Raw genomic sequence first — 19995 nt, 5'->3', positions numbered from 1 at the left:
TTTTGTTTTTTCTAAACTTTGTAAATGTTATACACATTGAAAATATATAGCATAAATTGCATTATTATTAAAATTGCATCAGGTTATGAGTCAACTCACGTATCATTACGGAGTTGACAGCTTTGAATCTCAGTTAAGGATAAAGCAAGTGTTCCACAAAATTCTAATTCCCCCTCCAGAAATAAATATATATAAATATGTCCCCGCTGCATTCCCTGAGAGCAGTATGTGTGCACCAGTCTGTGTATCCATACTGTGATTTGGTTGGCACGTGTGAATGGTTTGTGAACATACGGCAGAATTTGGGGGTCCTCCAGTCCACGCAGATGCCAGCCTGGTTGCAAGCCTCGGCGTAGGCCGCCACAGCTGTACAAAGGATATCACAGTCTCCCTTGGTTTCACAGGAACATGTGTCGAACACACAGGCCTCGTAGTATGGAAGTGGATCCACCTGCAGATACAGTAATGTATGTAGAGCCATTTGAACTTCACCACGTTATGGACACATTTGCATAGGTATTTAAAGGGACAAGACAGAGTTTAAAAATGTTAAAATTATGTATTTTCATCCCTACATGTTCCAGCAATGTCCTAATGAGCCCAGACCTATTCACCACAACTGCCTCTAAAATCCTGTACTGTCACTCAAAAAGTTGTTAATTTCGGTCCGAAGTGCCGTCATGCACAAGCTTAATATAGGATCTGCAGTTACGTAAGACCTGAAGTGGCAGTAGTGAGTAAAAAAAAAAGACAACTTGCATCTAGTCCCTGTAAAGTTTGATTGGTTTCTTAAAAATATATATATATATATATATATATATATATATATATATATTTTTAGCTCTGATGGCTCAGTAACAGATAAATATATAATGCCATCAAATGACTGCAAATGGTTCCACCTACATGGTTTTAGACACCTGACAGCTGTTAGGTGCGCGCAATGTACATACCGCTAAGTGGCAGGTAGAGAAGACCGAGCTGTGGATGAAGTTGCACTGCTTCTGGGACCAGGAATGCCGGTAGGGGTTGGACACGCATGGGTTTGGGATATGGGGCACGTCGGGGCAATCCGGAGAGTCCTTCCAGCTGTTTCCAAATACCAGCGGGTTGACCTCCATGGCTCCGCAGCAAGTGGTCTGGTCGTTGTTGGCGTTTCCGTCGAAGTTTCCACACAGACCACACACACAGCCCTGGACACAACAAGGACAAGTAATGCCAAAAAACAGACAAATGCAGAGCTCGATCAATCATTTCATCAGTAACTTTGTACTGACTGAGATTAAATTATTATAAGCTACATTATTAGCATTTTGATCAGCTGGGGCTGACAAATTGAGAAAATAGTCGAAAACAACAGTGTGATATCTGCCTATAAAGAACTGGCCTGAACTGACGGTACCTTGTAGCTTTGGCGGATCTTGATGAACAGGATGCTCTCGCGGTTCCAGATGAGCACAAGGCCGTTGTTGATCTCGACAACCAGGTACAACCCAATGGTAGTGAAGTGGAACGGCTCTGCTGAGCCCTCCAGCTCATAGCTCCCCTGGGTCAGGACCAGCTTTGAACCCTGCACAGCCAATCACAGCCATAAGGACAATTATGAAGACAAATGGTCTGTACATGTTGCAATTAGTCCAGACTAAGTTATTAAAGAACAGAACTAACTTCACTATAGAATCAAATTTGACAAGAAAGTACAGGTAGGAGTTTCACCACAGACCTGAAGGAGGACTTTGATGTTCTTGGAGAATGTGGAGTCAGAGCTGCCACTTGGGACATTTTCGAGCACTACTTTGAAGGATCCCTTGTTTCTGTCGCAGTAGTCCTGGAAGACATACAACACAGACGTTAGTGCTCTCTCCTGTGACACTGAGCCAGTGTACTTTCCCCTGTGGATATCTGACGGGAGTGTTTGTTTATTTGTAATGTTCTGGATTGGATGGTATTATGTAATTGTATTTTTTTATATTTTTTATGTGGCAGCGTGTATGTCCAAAACAAATTTCCTTTGGGACGAATAAAATAAATCTTGAAATCTTGAATCTAAAGTGCTCAGGGTATCGTCTGTGTGAGTACCTGAACCAAAATGTAATCGCAGCTGCCCTCGAAGTTGTAGCGATGGTGGTCAAAGGTTTTGAAATGGCCAGATCCGTACACTGTGCATGTGCTGTCACACTGTCTCTGAGTGCAAACCCACTTTCGGTCCTTACACGTGCTGAAACACAGGGCAAACAGGTTTGAAAGAAATTGCTCAGTTTTTGTACATCACATTTCCATTCATATGATCATCTTTTCAAATGTACTGTCTCCCTGTAAACCTGGATCTACAACAGTTTGCTTGTAAAGTCAGTCACTCTGCAGTATATCTATCACACAGAACATAAAAACACCTCCAGCAGTATATACTTCAAAATGGCTATGTGTGCAAAACAACCCTGTCTCGTCAACAGGCCGCCATCTTGAACTATCATCCATCACAAATCGAGGTTCTCCTCAAGGCATCGTCCTCAGCCCCCCACTCTTTAACTTGCTCATCCATGACACTCAACAATAACTGCATTATTAAATATACTGATGATAATACAGTGGCGAGCCTAATCTACTACGACAGTGAGGCAAACAAAAAGTCAGAAGTAAAGAAGAAAATAGAAATATAAAAATCCCATAACAAGTTTCTTAACAGTGACTTGATCGCTAGAGAACTGCTGTGTGTGAATTTTTTTGGAATATACACTGCAGAAAAACAAACATCTATCATCATCAAAACTGTCACCTATACAGTGTTCCGCAGGCCTCACCACCTTTTATAGAGGCACTATGAGGGTGTTCTCCTGCCTCATGCTGATTCCCAGGCAGCAGTTTAAATGAGTGGAAACTCAAAAAGACTTGGAAAAACATTCAATAAAATCTCTTCACCCCTTTTTATAGAACATTCGTAAATCTGTAAATCAAGGGTTGCAATAGCCAGATTTCTTTCCACTTTCTTTATCTTGCCCTCTGAAAAGAGATAGTGAAGTGGAAGTGGAGCGGCAGCTGTCGGATATCATGGATGCTGATCAATGAGTGTTTTGGTGATGTGACAAAATGCACGGGGCACACGGTCAAAATACTTGATTTCATTACTTGAGAACAAGTATGTTTAGGCTACTCCAAATATGGCAAAATATTACTCTCATAAATGTAAAAGTGCAAAGGTACAAATATATATATATATATTTATATATTGAAAAGTACCAATCCGTTTTTTGTGTGATGAACAACAAGCTGGTGGGTTCAAAAACCTGATGATCATGCCCAAGTTTGTGGTACAGTACAGATTGTGTACACATTGCGTCCATCATAAAGTTTTTAAATGGAACAAAATATGCTGCCAGTTTGATACTTTTTTACTTTTGAGCCCTTTTCGACATGTAGAGGAGTAAAAGTAACCAGTTTTTAAGAAAAAGGCTACTCTAGTAAAGTAGAGATACTCCAGAACTGTACTTATATATACTGTGATTATGTACATCTTCTTGAGTTCCCATCACTGCTGGGCACACGAGGTGTAGAGTGAGGACCTACCAGGTGTTGCAGTCCACACTGATGCTTTGTCCAGGGGAGAACTTTTTCCCGTTATGAATACAGGGACATTCCTTTGGTTCGATGCAGCCTCCGCGATCGTCTGAGATCAGCCCTGGTGGGCACATGCAGCCAGACACACAGCCAGAGCTTACCTGCACAACAGAGCAGAAAAGACACTTCAGAGCCACACCAATCCCACCAACAACAACAAACAAGTCATGATGTTTGGAACTAAAACCTACACAGTATCATATAAAATTGTTTTGCTTGTAGGTCTAGATTAGAGGTACTCACACAGGCGGCGTCCAAGGTGCTGCAGCTCTTCTCACATTCTTTTCCTTTAACATAAATGCCGTGTTCTGAGCACTGGAAGTAGACCAGGGGGGGAATGCACTTCACTGAAACATAAAACAAGACATGGTGCTTTAACCTTGATTCCTTTTGTTCAGTTTGGTGTCAATATAGACCACTTTTGGTGCAGAGAGGTGCCTTCATAGGTTTGAAGCCTCAGTCTAATGAACCTTATAAATGAGGCCCCTCGTTGGAATATATGGATGGATGGATGGATGGATGGATGGATGGATGGATGGATGGATAGATGGAACTTACAGTCTGAATGGGTAAATATTTGATTTTTTTTTTTTTTGCCAACAAAATCTGTCTAATGGATGGTGTAAATTTATGGGCAGTGCTGACACATTAGATCATTTTCTTCCCCAATGGGATTTTTGACATTTTGGTTAGCTTTTGGAAATTATTTATGACTGAACAAGCAACCATCGTAAATAACACCTTCTTATTAACTAACCAGTGTGAACAAAGGTTTGATTAAAATGTACCTGGAGGCACGACATGCAGAGGGATTCCAACGCAACTGATGAAGCCATTTTCACAGGTGCTGGAGGAACATTGAAGGAACATTACCAAACACGTACAAACAAACATGGCATGTTTTTATTGGTTTTCAAGTTGACTGAAACCATAGATAGAATATTTAATGTCACAGCAAAACAAACGTTTTTAATTCAAAAAGTCTGATTAAATACAGGAAAATAGTCTTTTAATCTTTTAATACAAACGGCGAACAATCGTTCGCCGTTTGTAGCTTGCTTTGTACCAAACATTGTATATGTAACGAGACTGTTGTTGTAGTTGTGCTGCGCTTCTCTTCTGCTAAATTCTGTTAAATACATGAACATTCCCTTAAGTGCTTTGTAAGGGTGGTCCACTTTGAAATGTAACAGGTTCCTTGCTAAGGAGGCAAGTCCAATTATGATGTTGCTTAATGTATCATTGTATTATAATGTGTTAAATCACAGACGGGTACGTTGTGTTCATGTGTGTGCATGCTGTGTTCCAAGGCTCTAGTACTTTGTAATATGTTCTTTGGTACTATTGTTGTGATATACACTTTTATTGTAATGATTTCGGGGTGGGCGTCTATAAGCTTTTGCTTCGGCCCACTCCTTTTGAGCAGAATTTTAACTGCTCAAATGAACAAATAAACTAAACTAAACTAATCTAATAAATTAACCTAATAAATGATCTAATTGTGGTGCGATTTCACTTCACTTTTTATGTTTTTGTTTTAAAATCAACATTCAGTTCAGAAGCATTAAAGTGGAAATATCATGCATAACTGAGGTTTCGTAATTTTTACGTAAGGATAAGACAGTGATACAGAGACACAGGGCCAGAGCTGGCTCCAGAGCAACTTTTAACATGAGCTTGCAATGCAGACTTTTGCACTGAGCTCCCCCTGAAGGCAGCAGTGAGAATGAGTTGGTCTAAACAAGCTTTCAGTTTTGTTGTACATTGTATAATGACAAATAAAGCACTTACTTACTTCTTTACAAAGCTTTTTCTCACGTGCAAAGATGGATTAGAGCACAGTGCATATTTTACTAACGCAGCATTTTCTTGTTCACGTATTACTGAAACACGATATAATATTTTATTTTCCAGATGCAGTCGAGATGCAGCTCGGAAACAATCCAATGTTGGATTATGGACTTTAAAATTTGTGAAGAACAATTTTCTGTTTTATCTATGATGCAATACAATCTACGAAATATGTATGTATGTTTTTTTATGAGTAAATGTTATAACAAAGTCAGTTTTGCATGATATATTTCCTTTAATACTTGAGAAAAGACTGAAATATGATTTGCTGAGCCAACAGAAGAGTCATGCATTCAGATGATGTTTGAAGAGGTATCAGCGAGATAGAAAGCAATTTATATGATGAATCCCAACAGAGAGAGACTATTACTATTACTATTACTATTACGATTACGACTTGCTAAAGCTCCAATCTAATCTAACTTGACATCATTTAACAATATCTGTCTCTGAGGTTTAAGTATGGTCCTACCAGAAGCTGTCCTTCATCGCTACCCTCTCCCCCGGTGGCAACACCCTGCCATGGTGGTAGCAGGGGCAGTTCTTGGGAGTGACACATTTGTTGGAGTCGTCCAGGAAGGTGCCGGGGGCGCACACGCAGCCGTCCAGGGGTTCGAAGGACATGTGGCAGCAGGGCTCCTTGGAGAACCTAGAGCGGCACGTCCCGGGACCAGACGTGATGCTGTAGGAGTACACCATCCCACTTGGGCACGAGGTGACGTATTTCCCTACACCGGGCAGAACACAGGATTTTAGGTTTAGGTGTCGGTGTTTGTAGGGATTCTACACTTGATGCCACACACTTGAATTTTCTTGGAAAGCACTCGGCTTGATGTTTTTTTAAATTTCCTTCACTTTTTATCTTTATTTTATTTTGAATTTATACTAAAAGTGACACATTGTGTTGTAAAAACCCAAATAGAAAAAAGACCACAATGGCCAATGAGCAAAAAGGTAAATGTGTGTTGAAATCCTTACCACAGAGAACATTTCTCCAGCCTGAGATCTGGACTCCTTCAGCAGTACAGGCGTGGAAGTATGAGGACACGGCCGCGCACATGCAGTCCTCACTATCCTCGCAGTTACAGCTGTCGTACATGCACCTCTGTAACACCAGGCCATAGGTAAGTCTGTGAACGCTCATTGTAAAGGTTGTGTGTGCGTGTGTGTGCTATTCACCTGCTTGTATGCCTCTGGGCAGACCTTTGAGTGGCAGACGGCGAACACTCCCTGTGGATCCGTCAGGTGGGAGCACCAGTGCTGGGCATAGTCTTCTGGAAACCCATACAAGCAACACATCAGCAACACACTCTCCACACAACACTGACAAACTCCGCCCACAACACTGACAAGCTCTGCCCACAACACAGACAAGCACCGCCGACAACACTGACAAACTCTGTCCACAATAGATAAACTCTGTCCACAAGACAGACAAACTCCACCCACAACACAGACAAACTCCACCCACAACACAGACAAACTCCACCCACAACACAGACAAACCCCGCCACAACACAGACAAACTCCACCCACAACACAGACAAACTCCGCCCACAACACAGACAAACTCCACCCACAACACTGACAAGCTCCGCCCACAACACAGACAAACTCCACCCACAACAAATCAAAATGGAAATTATTATTTCTTTATATAACAATTAGCCAATTACAATTACCTGTTATTTACTATAGGTGATGTAATGTCCTCTGCTAATGCAGTTAATAAACATCCCTGTCTCCTTAGATCTAGTTTTGAATAAACCCTGTAATTTAGACCAGTGGTTCCCAAAGGGTTGTTGAGCCCTAAAAGGGGGTAAAACTACAAACTAAAATTACATCTAACTGAAGGGTCTCCAGATGGGAACCTGTGGGTACCTCACGATTCGTGCATACATGGCTCATAAAAGTGCTCTAAGAATTCTGAATTCTTGACCTTTTTTGGCCTTGGAAAAATAGTCGGTATCGCGCCACAAAATATCGCAAAATTGCAATCGATATATTTTGTCACACCCCTAATCTCCGGTTGTTTCCATCTCTATTTTTATGTTCAAAAATGTGTCATATTCGTGTTTACCATGCACATTGTGAACTATCTGGACATGACAAACTGCCCACCGCACAAACAAACTCTCCTCCCACACACATCACATAGACTGGATCACCCACAGTAGCTCCACCCCTCTGGCAGCCGCTCTCGTACCTTTTTCTTGGCTGAGGGAGCAGGGGTCATGATACACCTGCCACACGTTGATGCAGGTCACAGACGTCTTCCAGCTGTTGGCAAAACCTACGCCGGTGGCATCCTCCACTCCGCTCAGCTTCAGGAAGTCATCCGCCTGGTTCCCGTTGAAGTTTCCGCACAGACCTGCAGTGCACACAGTCAGTGGACAATCTTCCTACTTTACAAAGCACCCAAATACAACACCTAGATTAGTGTTAAATTTGGGCATTGGTTTATAATAGTGAGAGCTTTATGCACAACAGTTTTTTTAGGACCCAAATGATGTGTGTCAGTTATCTGTACATACCGCACATCTGGCCCTTGTGCTGGCTCTGCACTGTCACATAGATTTGCATGATGGGCTGAAGCTGCACCACCAGTTGAACGCCCACAGAGGTCTGCACCGAGATGAAGAAGGAGGAGGCCTGGAGGGCAATTACTCCCGCTGCGCAAAACAACAACAGAACGTTAGGGGAGAATAATCATCGTCCTAAAATCAATCCAAAAAACAGAAATCTAATCATCAGTTTGAACATTGTCAGGTCCATCTTACTTAAATCGAAACACAGCTTCACAGTGTTTAGTCCTTACTCTGGGCTCAGCAGTCTCTAATTGTCTAATAACATGTCAGGTGCTTTGGTGCTAGGCCATGAACAGACTAGCACACAGTAAGTATTGCTGGTTTGAAGTCTATTGTGACAGGAAGCCAGTGGACAGACATGAGCAGTAATATGATTTCCTGGTTCTAATTAGGGTTGTAAAAGGGTGGAAAATGCATGATGAATTTCTGGAACTGTCCTATAGAAATTTATCACGGACATTTTTGTGAATTTTCACAAATGAAAAACTGTCAATATGCTTGCGTACATTTTTTCTTATTATTTTTTTGGCTTAATAAACTATTATCTGCCCATTTATTATGTTTTTGCACCATGAAACATGTACAGTATTTGGGTGATGTCACACCCCAGACCTGTACAAGAAATGTGAGGACCATGTTGTATATATACAACTTTCCTACACCTAAACTCTGCTTAATTCTCTTTCTAACAAGAGGTGGGATGAACGGCAGAGTTTTATATCATGATTTTGTTTTATCACACCAGGTAACTAGGATCACGTACAAGGAGATGGAGCCTGTCTTACACCGAGCTGCATTAAACAGAACAGACCTAAAATATAGACTTTTAAAACAACATAATATTGTAATACTGCACACACTTGATATAATAACTTATAATAACTTGATATAATATTTAAAGATGGATCCAAACATAGAATGAGTCTTTTCCATTTCCAAAAGTCCTTCTTTGTATCGGCCACAACCTAATGGTCCTCTGTCAGACACAGCGAAGAAGATTTCTTTGAGACTTTCTTTGCGACTGCTGTGATAGATATTTCAGTGTTTAACTGTTAAATGAAATGTTTATGCTTCAGTTTCTAACTCGTAGTCTTATTACTGTCTGTATAGAAGCAAGTTGTGCTTATTTCCTGTTAATTCACATTAATTCCTATATATTTCAGATTCAAATTGTTTTCAGACATTTAAACATTTAACAGATAACGACATAAATAAACATAAACTCTGAAATGGAATAGGCAGAAGCTAAAGCTTATTGCGCCTATCCGAGTGTATTTACAAAACATAAACAGTAAAAGCTGCCAATGTCTTATGCATGCAGTTATACATTTTGTCACAAAGAAGAAAGAAAAAATCTATCATCTTAATTTTGCATCCTCAGCATCCATTCTCTTTTTTTTTTTAATATAATTTATTTCTTCAAAAGAATTTAAAATTTATATAAGGATTGAATTATTTCCGTTAATTCACATAAATGCCAGTTAATTCTCTTGTACAATTTCCGATATTTCACATTTTTGCAACCCTATTTCTAATTAGGACTAAAGTAGCAGTGTTTTTGATTCATTGCAGCTCGTTTAGAAAGGCCAATGAGCAGGCCATTACAGTAAAAGGCAAATGCATGGATTAGTCTCTCTTGCAGATACTGGTCTTGGCTACGTGTGCATGGTGAAAAGGTGTGCATAGGTGTCTGCCGATGTTTGTGTTAGAGAATGACCTGAAGAGAAGGGCAGCTGCGTGTAGATGCCGTTGACCAACACCGTCCCGCAGGATTTGATGGTGATGATGTGGACCCCTCCGTTCAGAGCCAGGACCACCTCCTTCAGGCACGTCTGCATCTCCGAGGGGCCACACTGCCTCAGCTCCACCTGGATCACGAAATCTTCATCGTTGCAGTCCTGCCGAAAAAGAGAGGGTTTATTTGGTCATTGTTTTGTTGTTAGGTTGTGTCACTTTTTTCTGTGCGTTTGATTAATTTCTTAATACATATAAATAGACCGGATTTGGTTAATTTCAACAAAATGTGAGTTTGTCAAGTCGTCAGTGTCATGAAATGCTCAGCTGTCTCGATTTTTTTTTTCTTTTTGCTTATTACCTGGATGTCTGTTTAAAGAATTTGGTAGAGCTTTCTTTGGTGCAACATAAAACAAAACTTGGTACAGAATAGTAAACTACAAATATGTTTAAACTATAAGGGCCTTCATAAAAATGAATTAATAAAATATGCTGAAAAATTACAATTTAACACAGAACAACAGCGTAAATGGATTTACAAATGTACAGATGCATTAACTATCAACCACAGATACCACATACTGCAATACAGCTGTGCAAATGATCCCCCATGGTGTCTGATTCAAAATAGTGTCATTTAGTGCTTCTATAGTGTTCAGCTTTCCCCAGATGTCGGCAATCATCAATTCAGCTTTTATTATGATCAATATTCCAAATATGGAGTACAAACGTGCACTAATGAAGCACTAAAAAATGACTCCACTTTGGAGGACATTTTGTTGTTTTTTAGCCAATGAAAATATCAGAACATTTTAATCATAGCTTTAATCATTATTAACAGCTTTTAATTAAAGCAGTGCTAAGTAACTCGTGCCCCTAGAGGCCATAAGCGCCCCTGCAGGTGTCATAGCATGTTGCTGCATTAAATGTTGCATTAATTGTCCGTGAGACTAAATACTAGAGTGACAGAAAAGACAAAGGGAGAGAGGGATATTGTACATCCAATTACACAATGGATCTTTTTTTTTTTCACAAACTTGGCTGTAAATACTGTTTAAGCAGCGCTAGCCCACAGTTAGCTTTGCCCGTTAGCCTGTTAGCTTCTTCTTCGTGATTCCATTAGTGTGTATTGGTGAAATCTACCCGGTGGCTGTGAAGCTATTGCCTGGCTCTGCCATACTCTTCCCTGTCCATTCCATGCAGGGAGTTAGTCTGGTCACGGAGCAATTGGAGCAGTTTGAAGGGGCGGGCCTAACGCGCACAGATTGTCAGTGAAATAAACCAATTAGCGATTAGCGGACGTGACGACAGCCGTGTACAATTAAACAAATATGAAGTGAATATAAACTCACGCGGAGAACGCGAGGCAAAATCCTTGACTTCTTCATCCAATGATTAGTTTTGGCTGATGTTAACGTTAATTGAACAAAAAACATAGAGGTGCAGCGAGTGACGTAACCTTCTCATTTCTCTGTGACGGTCGTGATTGGTTCGGCTCGGCCTTAGCCGCCAATCAACAACTTGTCTACCGTGCGTGGCCAGACCCACCTTCTTTCGTGCAGAAAGAAGGTGGGTGTGGTTTATCAGGCTAGTGAAGCTACAATTGCGGTTTCTGGCCAGAGACACCAGGGGGAGATGAAAGATCCCCCCCCAATCATTCCATTAACACTTGTATTACCCCCAAAGGGACTACAGAAAGGATTTATTAAGGTAAACAAGTACTTAGTACTGCTTTAAGTTTTAGTCTGTTAAAAATATGACTTTGACAAAAATTATGATGCAACATTTCAGCTGATTGAAAATTAACTCTGGTGCAGAACCCAGCAGGACCCATCCCCAAATCTGAAACCAGGATGCAGGTCAGGAGCACAATGTGAATGCACCAGTGGTAAATCCACATGTTTAGTGTTACTGCTCTAAATTGCAGATTGAAGTAGACTTAGGTAAGCACTGTAGATCCAGCTGTGTAGTGAATAGTTACCTTGGCCATAGTGTAGGTGCAGTTTCCATGGAAGCTGTAGGTTTTTCCATCAAACGTGCTGATGTGGGCCCCTCCCTGCAATGAGCAGGTGCCAGGACAGTTGAGCTCTGTACACGCCCACTGGCCGCTCTTACACACACTGCACACAAAAGCGAACAATATGTTAGAGATCATTAGAAACTTTTCAAATATTTCTCTATTATTAAGTGTGGAAAAGATTTCTGAGGAAAGTAAGTCTATAAAGCCTGTTATGCCATTCAAACAGAGGTATTAAACAGAGTCACATATTCAAGACTCACCATTTGCGGCACTTGTTGGAGTATCCTTGCCCAGGGGCGTACAGGTTACCATTGTAGTTACAGGAGCATTCAGTCACTGGGATGCAGCCCTTCTCCGTCAGGTCGTCCAGCACTGTGCCTGTGGACGTTCACACAAGAGCTGCTCAGACACTCACGTTACGTATGGGATCAGCAGAAACTACTGTAGAAACAGGCCAACTTAGATGACTGAGATCTACTCATTTTTGTTATCACAGCCTAAAACAAAAACTCACAGTAACTAAAACATAAAACATTGGGTCCTGATTTAGTGTTTTTAAAAGTTTAGCTCTGACACAATTTGCTGAGAAAAAACTAATTGGTTATGATTTTTTTTTGTATTAACAACGTGTATTTCAGTGACTGTTGCTTCACAGTATAGTCCGTTGCTGTGCCACACTGCAATAGAAGTCTCACCTTTGGGGCAGAAACAGCCGTCTATGCATGGCTCGTCAGTGGTGCTGCTGGCTATAGGGTTGGAGCAGGTGTCCGCCACTGGACTGGAGCATTCTCTGAACTCCATCCTCTGAGGACAGGGCTTCCCTGAGCACACACCAGCAAAGGAATATGTTACCACCAACATGAATTACGATTAATTAATTACATATGAAAAAACCTGGGTGTGATTTTTGACTCTGAGCTGACTTTTAGTCCACATTAAGAATATCACAAAGATAGTTTTTTACCATCTAAAGAACATAGCCAGAGTCCGCCCCATTCTCTCTCGGGCCAACACGGAGACGCTAATACATGCTTTTATCACCAGTCGTATCGACTACTGTAATGCCCGGCTTTCTGGTCTTCCCAAAAAGAGTATCTCAGGTTTACAACTTTTACAAAATTCAGCAGCTCGTGTCCTGACAAAGACCAGGAGGCGGGACCACATTACACCGGTTTTAGAATCGGCCCCCGTGTGTTTCCGGATCAACTTTAAAGTTCTTTTAATGGGTTTTAAATGTCTTAATGGTCTTGGTCCTTCTTATCTTTCAGAACTGCTTTTACCTTATGAACCTTCACGGCCCCTTCGCTCCAGCAGGGGTCTCCTGGTTATTCCTAAAGTCAACAAAAAGACTCACACCGAGGCGTCTTTCCAATATTACGGCCCTCGTCTCTGGAACGACTTGAGGAAGAGCTCAGGGCTGCAGAGAACGTTCATGTTTTTAAGAGCAGACTCAAGACCCACCTTTTTAGCTTAGCTTTAAACTGACATCTATTTATTTAGTCCTAATTTATAATATATATGGGAGGGTGTGCCAGGCGTATTGTTTTAAATGTTGTAAAAGCACTTTGTGATACCTTTCACTATGAAAAGCGCTTTATACATAAAGTTTGATTAATCGATTGATGGATAATGTTTAATGCATCTAAAAATATTAATCATAATTAATCGCACTTTATTTTAGCGGCACAGGCACTTTTTCAGTTTGCTTTTTCCTGCAGATGTTGCTTAGGGATGAGCCAAAAAACATTTCACTGTCAAACTTTTAAGCCAACACAGTTAAGCCAACATGAACTTATTTAAAAAGATCATTCTCCAATGTCCTGGGTCAGCACAAAATTAATCAAATTGCTATTGTCTTTGAAGTGTTTGAAATGATCACACAGGTCTCACATCTCCACTTAATTAAAATGTAGGAAAATACAAAAAAGCATCAAAAATGTACCTCGAAAAAATAAATGCAACCCCCAATTTTATGCTCACTACTGCCACCTCAGGCCTTACGTATAACTGCAGGTTATATATTAAGCTTGTGCATGACGGCACTTCGGACCCGAATTAACAACTTTTTGAGTGACAGTGCAAGATTTTGGCGGCAGTTCTGGTGAACAGTTCTGGGCTCATTCTACACATTAGGACATGGCTGGAACATGTAGGGGGAGGAAAATACAAATTTGAATATTTCTAAACTCCGTATAGTCCCTTTAAATGTGATTAATTAATTACAAAGGCCATAACTAACCCACCCCAAGTGTTTATATTTCCTATCACAGTTTAAAATGTTAGTAATTATGCTATGATGAATGTTGTGTGTGATCTTGTGGTGTGGGAACATACAGCAGAGATCTCTGGTTCTCCAGGGCCCAGGGTTCCCTCCTCTAAGGACACACAGTCTGGAGAACTCCGACAGCGTGTCGCAAACGCAGTCGGACAGTTCCTGCGGCGTGGAGCTCGCAGAACAGTGGCAGCTTTCCTCGGTACAGGCCACAATGAAGGGCTCCACATCCACGAGAGAGTGACAGGTCCTGAAGGCAGGGGCGTACAGGAGGCTCTCACACATCGGCCGCTGGAGGAAGGCAGGTGTGCGTCAGGTACATGGGTCCCGCAAAGCAAACGATTTATAGATTTGTAAACCAGAACTACTGACCATTTGTATGCAGCCGGGAAGGGTGGGCTCTGGGTTAATATCGGGGCAGCTGTCCTCAGGATTGTCCCTCCTCCACAGCCTCGCAAATTCAAAGAGCGTCAGTTCCCTCCCTGGACAAGACAGTATATAAACGACACAACGGCAAAGAATGAACAAAGAAACAATAATAAATACACTCTTTGCGATAAGTCACACCTACAAACTGTAAAACAAATAATGAATAAATGTTTGCAAGTAAAGAGTTAATGATATATGCTTTAAATTACATGTCATTTGTAAAATGTTCAGGCATATTTGTGAAGCATTTCAAGATCTTGTAATATTTAAGAAAGTATTAAAGTTATCAAAGCGCACACGTTTGTTCATTTTTCAGGTGTTTTTCAACAATAAAAATATCAATAATATAATAAATGCTTGTATTTTATTCTATTAATTGTGTAAAATCTCTGTCTCTTGTCTCTAAGTAAGTGAGTTAGTATTTTAGTATTTTTAAGTAAATAAAGAAGTAATAAATTACTATTAAGTAAGTTAAAGTCAGTAAGTTTAAGTATTTAAATGAGTGTAAGTGAGCAAGTCATTTTAAGTCAATAGAAGTAAGGAATTATGTTTAAGTAAATCTAAGTCAGTAAGTTTAAGTAAGTATTTTAAGTAAGTATGAGTAAGCAAGCAAGTAATTTTAAGTGAACATAAGAAAGGAAGTATGTTTAAGTAAGTATTTTAAATAAGTATGAGCAAGTACATTGAAGCAAGTTTAAGTATATAAGTATGTAAGTTGAAGTAAGTAAGTAAGTAAGAAATTTTAAGTATGAAGAAAGTATGTTGAAGTAACGTAAGTACGTAAGAATATAAGTAAATAAATAAATGATTTGGACAGAAATGGCGGTGATATTTGGAGGTAGGTAGGAATAAATAAAACCTAACCTTAAGACCCTACCATCCAAAATTATTTATGCAAAAAAAAATCTTATTATATCTTTAATCAATTGTGACATTCACTCATCTTCTAAAATCGCAAAATATTTTTTTTTCAGTGGATGTGGAGTTACAATAGAAGTTAAAATAGAAGTTCATAGTGACATAAGGATTCAGACCCTACAACTACAGCAGTTGTGCGGTTTTTGAACATTGATTTAAAAAAAAAATATATTTATATATATACACATATATATAGTATAATATTGCATTAGTCATGAAACGAAAAGTTCTAATCTCTAGCGTTAATTTTAATTTTTCCTTCTCAGTGTACTGTATATGAACTGACCATCTTTAAAGAATTCGCCGTGAGGATCCCCATTGAAGTCTCCGCAGAGTCCACAAGTCTGGCTCTGGTACTTGGAATCCAGCTCCACCTGAATGTTCAGAACAATAATGATTTCATAGTTGGCAACTCGACAAGAAGTGAGTTGGGAATGAAAAATGGGACATTTCAAGAGCCACAAATGGTACAGTTACCTCTTAAGTCCTCTTAAATCATGCTTTTAAATAGGTACTGTCACAAAGAATAAGAATATTGGTTAATCTGTCATTACCAAAAAGCAATGTGGACACCACAGGGCCATCAGTCCCAGCTTGGCCTTGACTCTGATGTAGGCATGGGTCTTCTCCACACGCACTCCGGAATAGGTCATTGGTAATTTGCATCTGCACACACACAAATACAGCAACAATTATTGAACAAGACAAGAAATATCATAATTCACTGTCAGAGAAACACAGCACAATGTTAAAGGGGCTAGATGCAAGTTCATCATTTTATACTCACTACTGCCACCTCAGATCTTATGCGTAACTGCAGCTTCTATATTAAGCTCGTGCATGACGGCACTTCGGACCCGAATTAACACCTTTTTTAGTGACAGTGCAGGATTTTAGAGGCAGTTGTGGTGAACAGGTTTGAGCTCATTCTACACATTAGGACATTGCTGGAACATGTAGGGGGAGGAAAATACATAATTTTAACATTTGTAAACTCTGTATACTCCCTTTAAATAGCCAAGTCGAGATTTATTCAGATTGAAGAACTAAATCCCATTACTCAGGTGGCCCCTAAGACTCTTTCTAGTAGCTAGGTTTTCACTGATGATACTGACTGACATATACATTCTATTAAGAAAACCTACCAGAAACCCTATTACCTGAGCTAAAATTGATCCTGAAGCACCCGAGAGGCCACCGCAATGGAAAGTAAAGGCGCTAAGCCACTGGGTCACTGAAATACGGTACGCACAAATATTGTTGCATAATGCACCTTAAAAAGAATATATATATATATACACTATTTTTTTTATTGTTGAGGTTTTCTCAAATATATCTTTCAAATAAGCTCCTTTCTCTTTTAAAGACAATTAATGGTGACATTAGTCAACTATGACAAAAAATAGTAACAAAAAAAAAAGAAATTCATATGTATTTTGTCATATATATACTTAAATGGGCTATATGGAGTTTAAAAATGTTAAAATTATGTATATTTCTCCCCTACATGTTCCAGCCATGTCCTAATGTGTAGAATGAGCCCAGACCTGTTCACCACAACTGCCTCTAAAATCCTGCACTGCCACTCAAAAAGCTGTTACTTCGGGCCCGAAGTGCCGTCATGCATGAACTTAACATAGAAGGTGCAGTTACATATATGACCTGAGGTGGCAGTAGTGAGTATAAAATGGCCAACTTGTATCTTGCCCCTTTAAGTACTTCTTTAAAACAGTTTTGGCTTTCAGTTGTTATTTTATATGCAATTCTAGGCAGTAAATGAATGGCACATTTCTTTCAATAGAGTAAATGATCATTATGGGGTGGGCACGAGGGGCTTTCTGACTCATTCGGGGGCACGATGTCCCGGGCTTTGGGAACTGCTGCACTAGAGTATAAAATGTAACTCACTGTTTCCCATTGACGAGCACACTGTTGAGCGTGATCTCCACTGTCACCCCGTCCAGAGTGAGGAGCACCCAGTTGACAATGGACCGCCCCCCTTTCCCCTCAGTTCTGCGGATCTGCACGCTGAACTCCGGGTACGGGCTGGAGCAGGACGAGGTCAGCAGGTAGGTACAGTCTGACTTCAGCTGAAACAGGTTTCCGTCAAACATCTTGTAGCGGTACTTCCCCCACGTGCTGCAGGCCTGATTTTTGCGAACCCAGTTAGACCCTGGAGGGACCCGAAGGGAAACAGATTAGGTAATGTACACTTTAAAGCAGGGGTGTCGAACCTCGTTTGGGTCGAGGGCCGAAATTCAGCCCGGGCCGCATATATTGTCAAGGACTGTGGCCTCATAAATATCGGCTTAAACTTATTGTGCTTCATCAGCCTGTGTCACATGTTTCTCAAAGTGCAACATAAAGTCATTGTTCATTCGCTCCACACTCGATGGCAGTAAGTTACTATTGTAGCCACAGCCGCCCAGGGGCAGACTGACCATTTACCACGTGGCTATAATATGCTGTTTATATCCTGATCTCTTATTATGTCAGTGCCCTCTGCTGGACACGTGTGGAATTCTTTCCTTTTTTAAATTTAAACTGCCCCCTAGTGGCTGGATTGAGCAAACTGGTTATTTTGTTAAAAATCCATAACTCTGCACAGGAATGGGCCAGAGACTTACTTTTTAACATTAAATCATCTTGCAGGTGTGAAACAAAACCTAAAATCATGTGGAAATCGTGATACTACATTTCCAAAGACAATTCCAAGAAAAAATACAGAAAAACAAAATGATTCTAAGGATAAGGAGGAGGAGCACAAGACGAGCTACATCTAGTTCCTAAATCAAAATGAAGCATTTGTCGCTTCAATATTTACTCACAGCGGAAAAAGTTACATTTTAAGGAAGAGTACAGATACTACATTATAAGTTTACTCAAGTAGAAGTAAAAAGTACCATATGATAAGAAATACTAAGAAATACAATTTCTTCAAAAAGTCACTCAGTACTCACAGTACTCATGTAGGATTTTCCCCGAGTACTTTTTTACTCCTACTTGAGTCAATATTTAGCTACTCTACTCAGTTTTTGCCACTAGGAGTAAATCTGAAAGTTACAAAAGCTTCTCTTTGAACGTAAATAAATGTTGTTTGTGTATCGCTCCGCTTTTTCCACAGAATAATAACATTTCAATACATTTTCATGGTATTTTCTTGATCATGATATAGGAGACACTTGAGGCTTAAAAAAAGGAAACTTCTAATTATTTTGATGCAAAAATTCAGAGATTTCCAGAGAATACATGGAATACATGGAATCCATAAAAACAATGAAAATAAATATCTTAATTTTAAACACAAACTATACACAAGAAAGAGGATTGATATTTTTCAAAATAACATTGCTCAAGTATGCACTGACTATGAAAAGTCAAATTACTTTACTTTTAAAATGTGCATATTTGAAAGGCATGCACTAACTAGTAAATAACCTAAACACCTCTTTATAAGTCAGATGCAACGCACAGCAAAAAGTCATCAATAAATACGTGACATTTTCTTGAAATATGCAAATGTGTCATTAATTTCAGAAACTAATGGGAAAAAAATAAATAAAAAAGTCTCACCTCAGCGGATTTTTTGGTTTACAATTAAATTATCCCCTTAACCCCTCTCTTAGCCAAGTGCATTTTCTCCAGTTCACCTTCACCCAAATCCATAAGGTTACAGCCTATAGGCCAGTGCAACGCCTCATTTGAAAGCTAAGACCTACTAAACTAATGTAACCGTTTTTGTCACATTTTTGTCATGTTTTCGTATATTCGTGTATTTTTTTGTCACTTATTTAACATATTTTTGTCATTTTCTTGTGGCATTTGTGTTGCTTTTCCATCATGACAAAAATACAGTAAAAAAAAAAAGTGAGGAAAAGGTAAGAAATTTGTGACAAATATGTGAGAAAAAGATTTAGATAAGCTTTGTAGGTCTTAGCTTTCAAATAAGCCGTAACTCTGGCCTATAGTCTAGATTTGGGTGAAGCTGAACAAGAGAAAACGTCCTCGGTTAATTTACTTTTTCAAGTAAATTAAGATTTTTTATCTAACTTTGCGTGCAATGAGATCCTTTTTCTAACTTTTAAAGGGTCTAGATGCAAAAGTTGGCAATTTTGTACTCACTACTGCCACCTCAGGCCATACGTGTAACTGCACATGGGTGGAACACGTAGGGGGAGGAAAATACTTAATTTCAATATTCTTAAACTCTGTATAGTGTAAAAAAACTTCCTTCATGGACAGATATTAGTCACTCAAATTAAGGTCAAATCCACTTATTTCAAGAAAATGTCACTTATTTCCAGATAACTGTTTGCAGTGTGTAAAGCGAGCGATGTACGCACCTGGGTTTGGCCCCTGGGTGTTGGTGAAAAGGTGTTGTGGAAGCGAGGCCTCTGTGGAAGAAATGCAACAGACAGAAGTATTAACATGTGAACATAGGATTGATGTTGAAGCACAGAGGTTCTTACCGGCGTAGAGCAGGGCCAAGGCGGCACACAGGAGCAGCCCCAGTCGCCGGTACGCCATGGTGTGTTCGTGTGTGTGCCCCTGGTTGAGGAACAGCAGCT

The 19995-nt window shown here is 39.9% G+C and overlaps 1 protein-coding gene across 1 annotated transcript; it reads right to left on the bottom strand.

Moving 5' to 3' along the window:
• Nucleotides 1-5934: 5934 nt before the first annotated feature.
• LOC306961679 (mucin-2-like) lies at nt 5935-19954 on the bottom strand (the record flags this gene model as incomplete). Its single annotated transcript, XM_079554523.1, has 16 exons — nt 5935-6194; nt 6445-6571; nt 6646-6740; nt 7673-7837; nt 8001-8138; nt 9772-9952; nt 11770-11908; nt 12069-12186; nt 12504-12629; nt 14143-14371; nt 14453-14562; nt 15714-15801; nt 15982-16093; nt 17336-17600; nt 19771-19821; nt 19897-19954. 16 exons carry the CDS (start codon nt 19952-19954, stop codon nt 5935-5937), a joined length of 2262 nt encoding a protein of 753 aa, XP_079410649.1.
• Nucleotides 19955-19995: the final 41 nt, after the last annotated feature.

This window comes from Gobius niger (genome assembly GCF_951799975.1).
Source record: "Gobius niger genome assembly, chromosome: 4".
NCBI lineage: Eukaryota > Metazoa > Chordata > Actinopteri > Gobiiformes > Gobiidae > Gobius > Gobius niger.
This window is presented reverse-complemented; position numbering and strand designations above follow the sequence as displayed.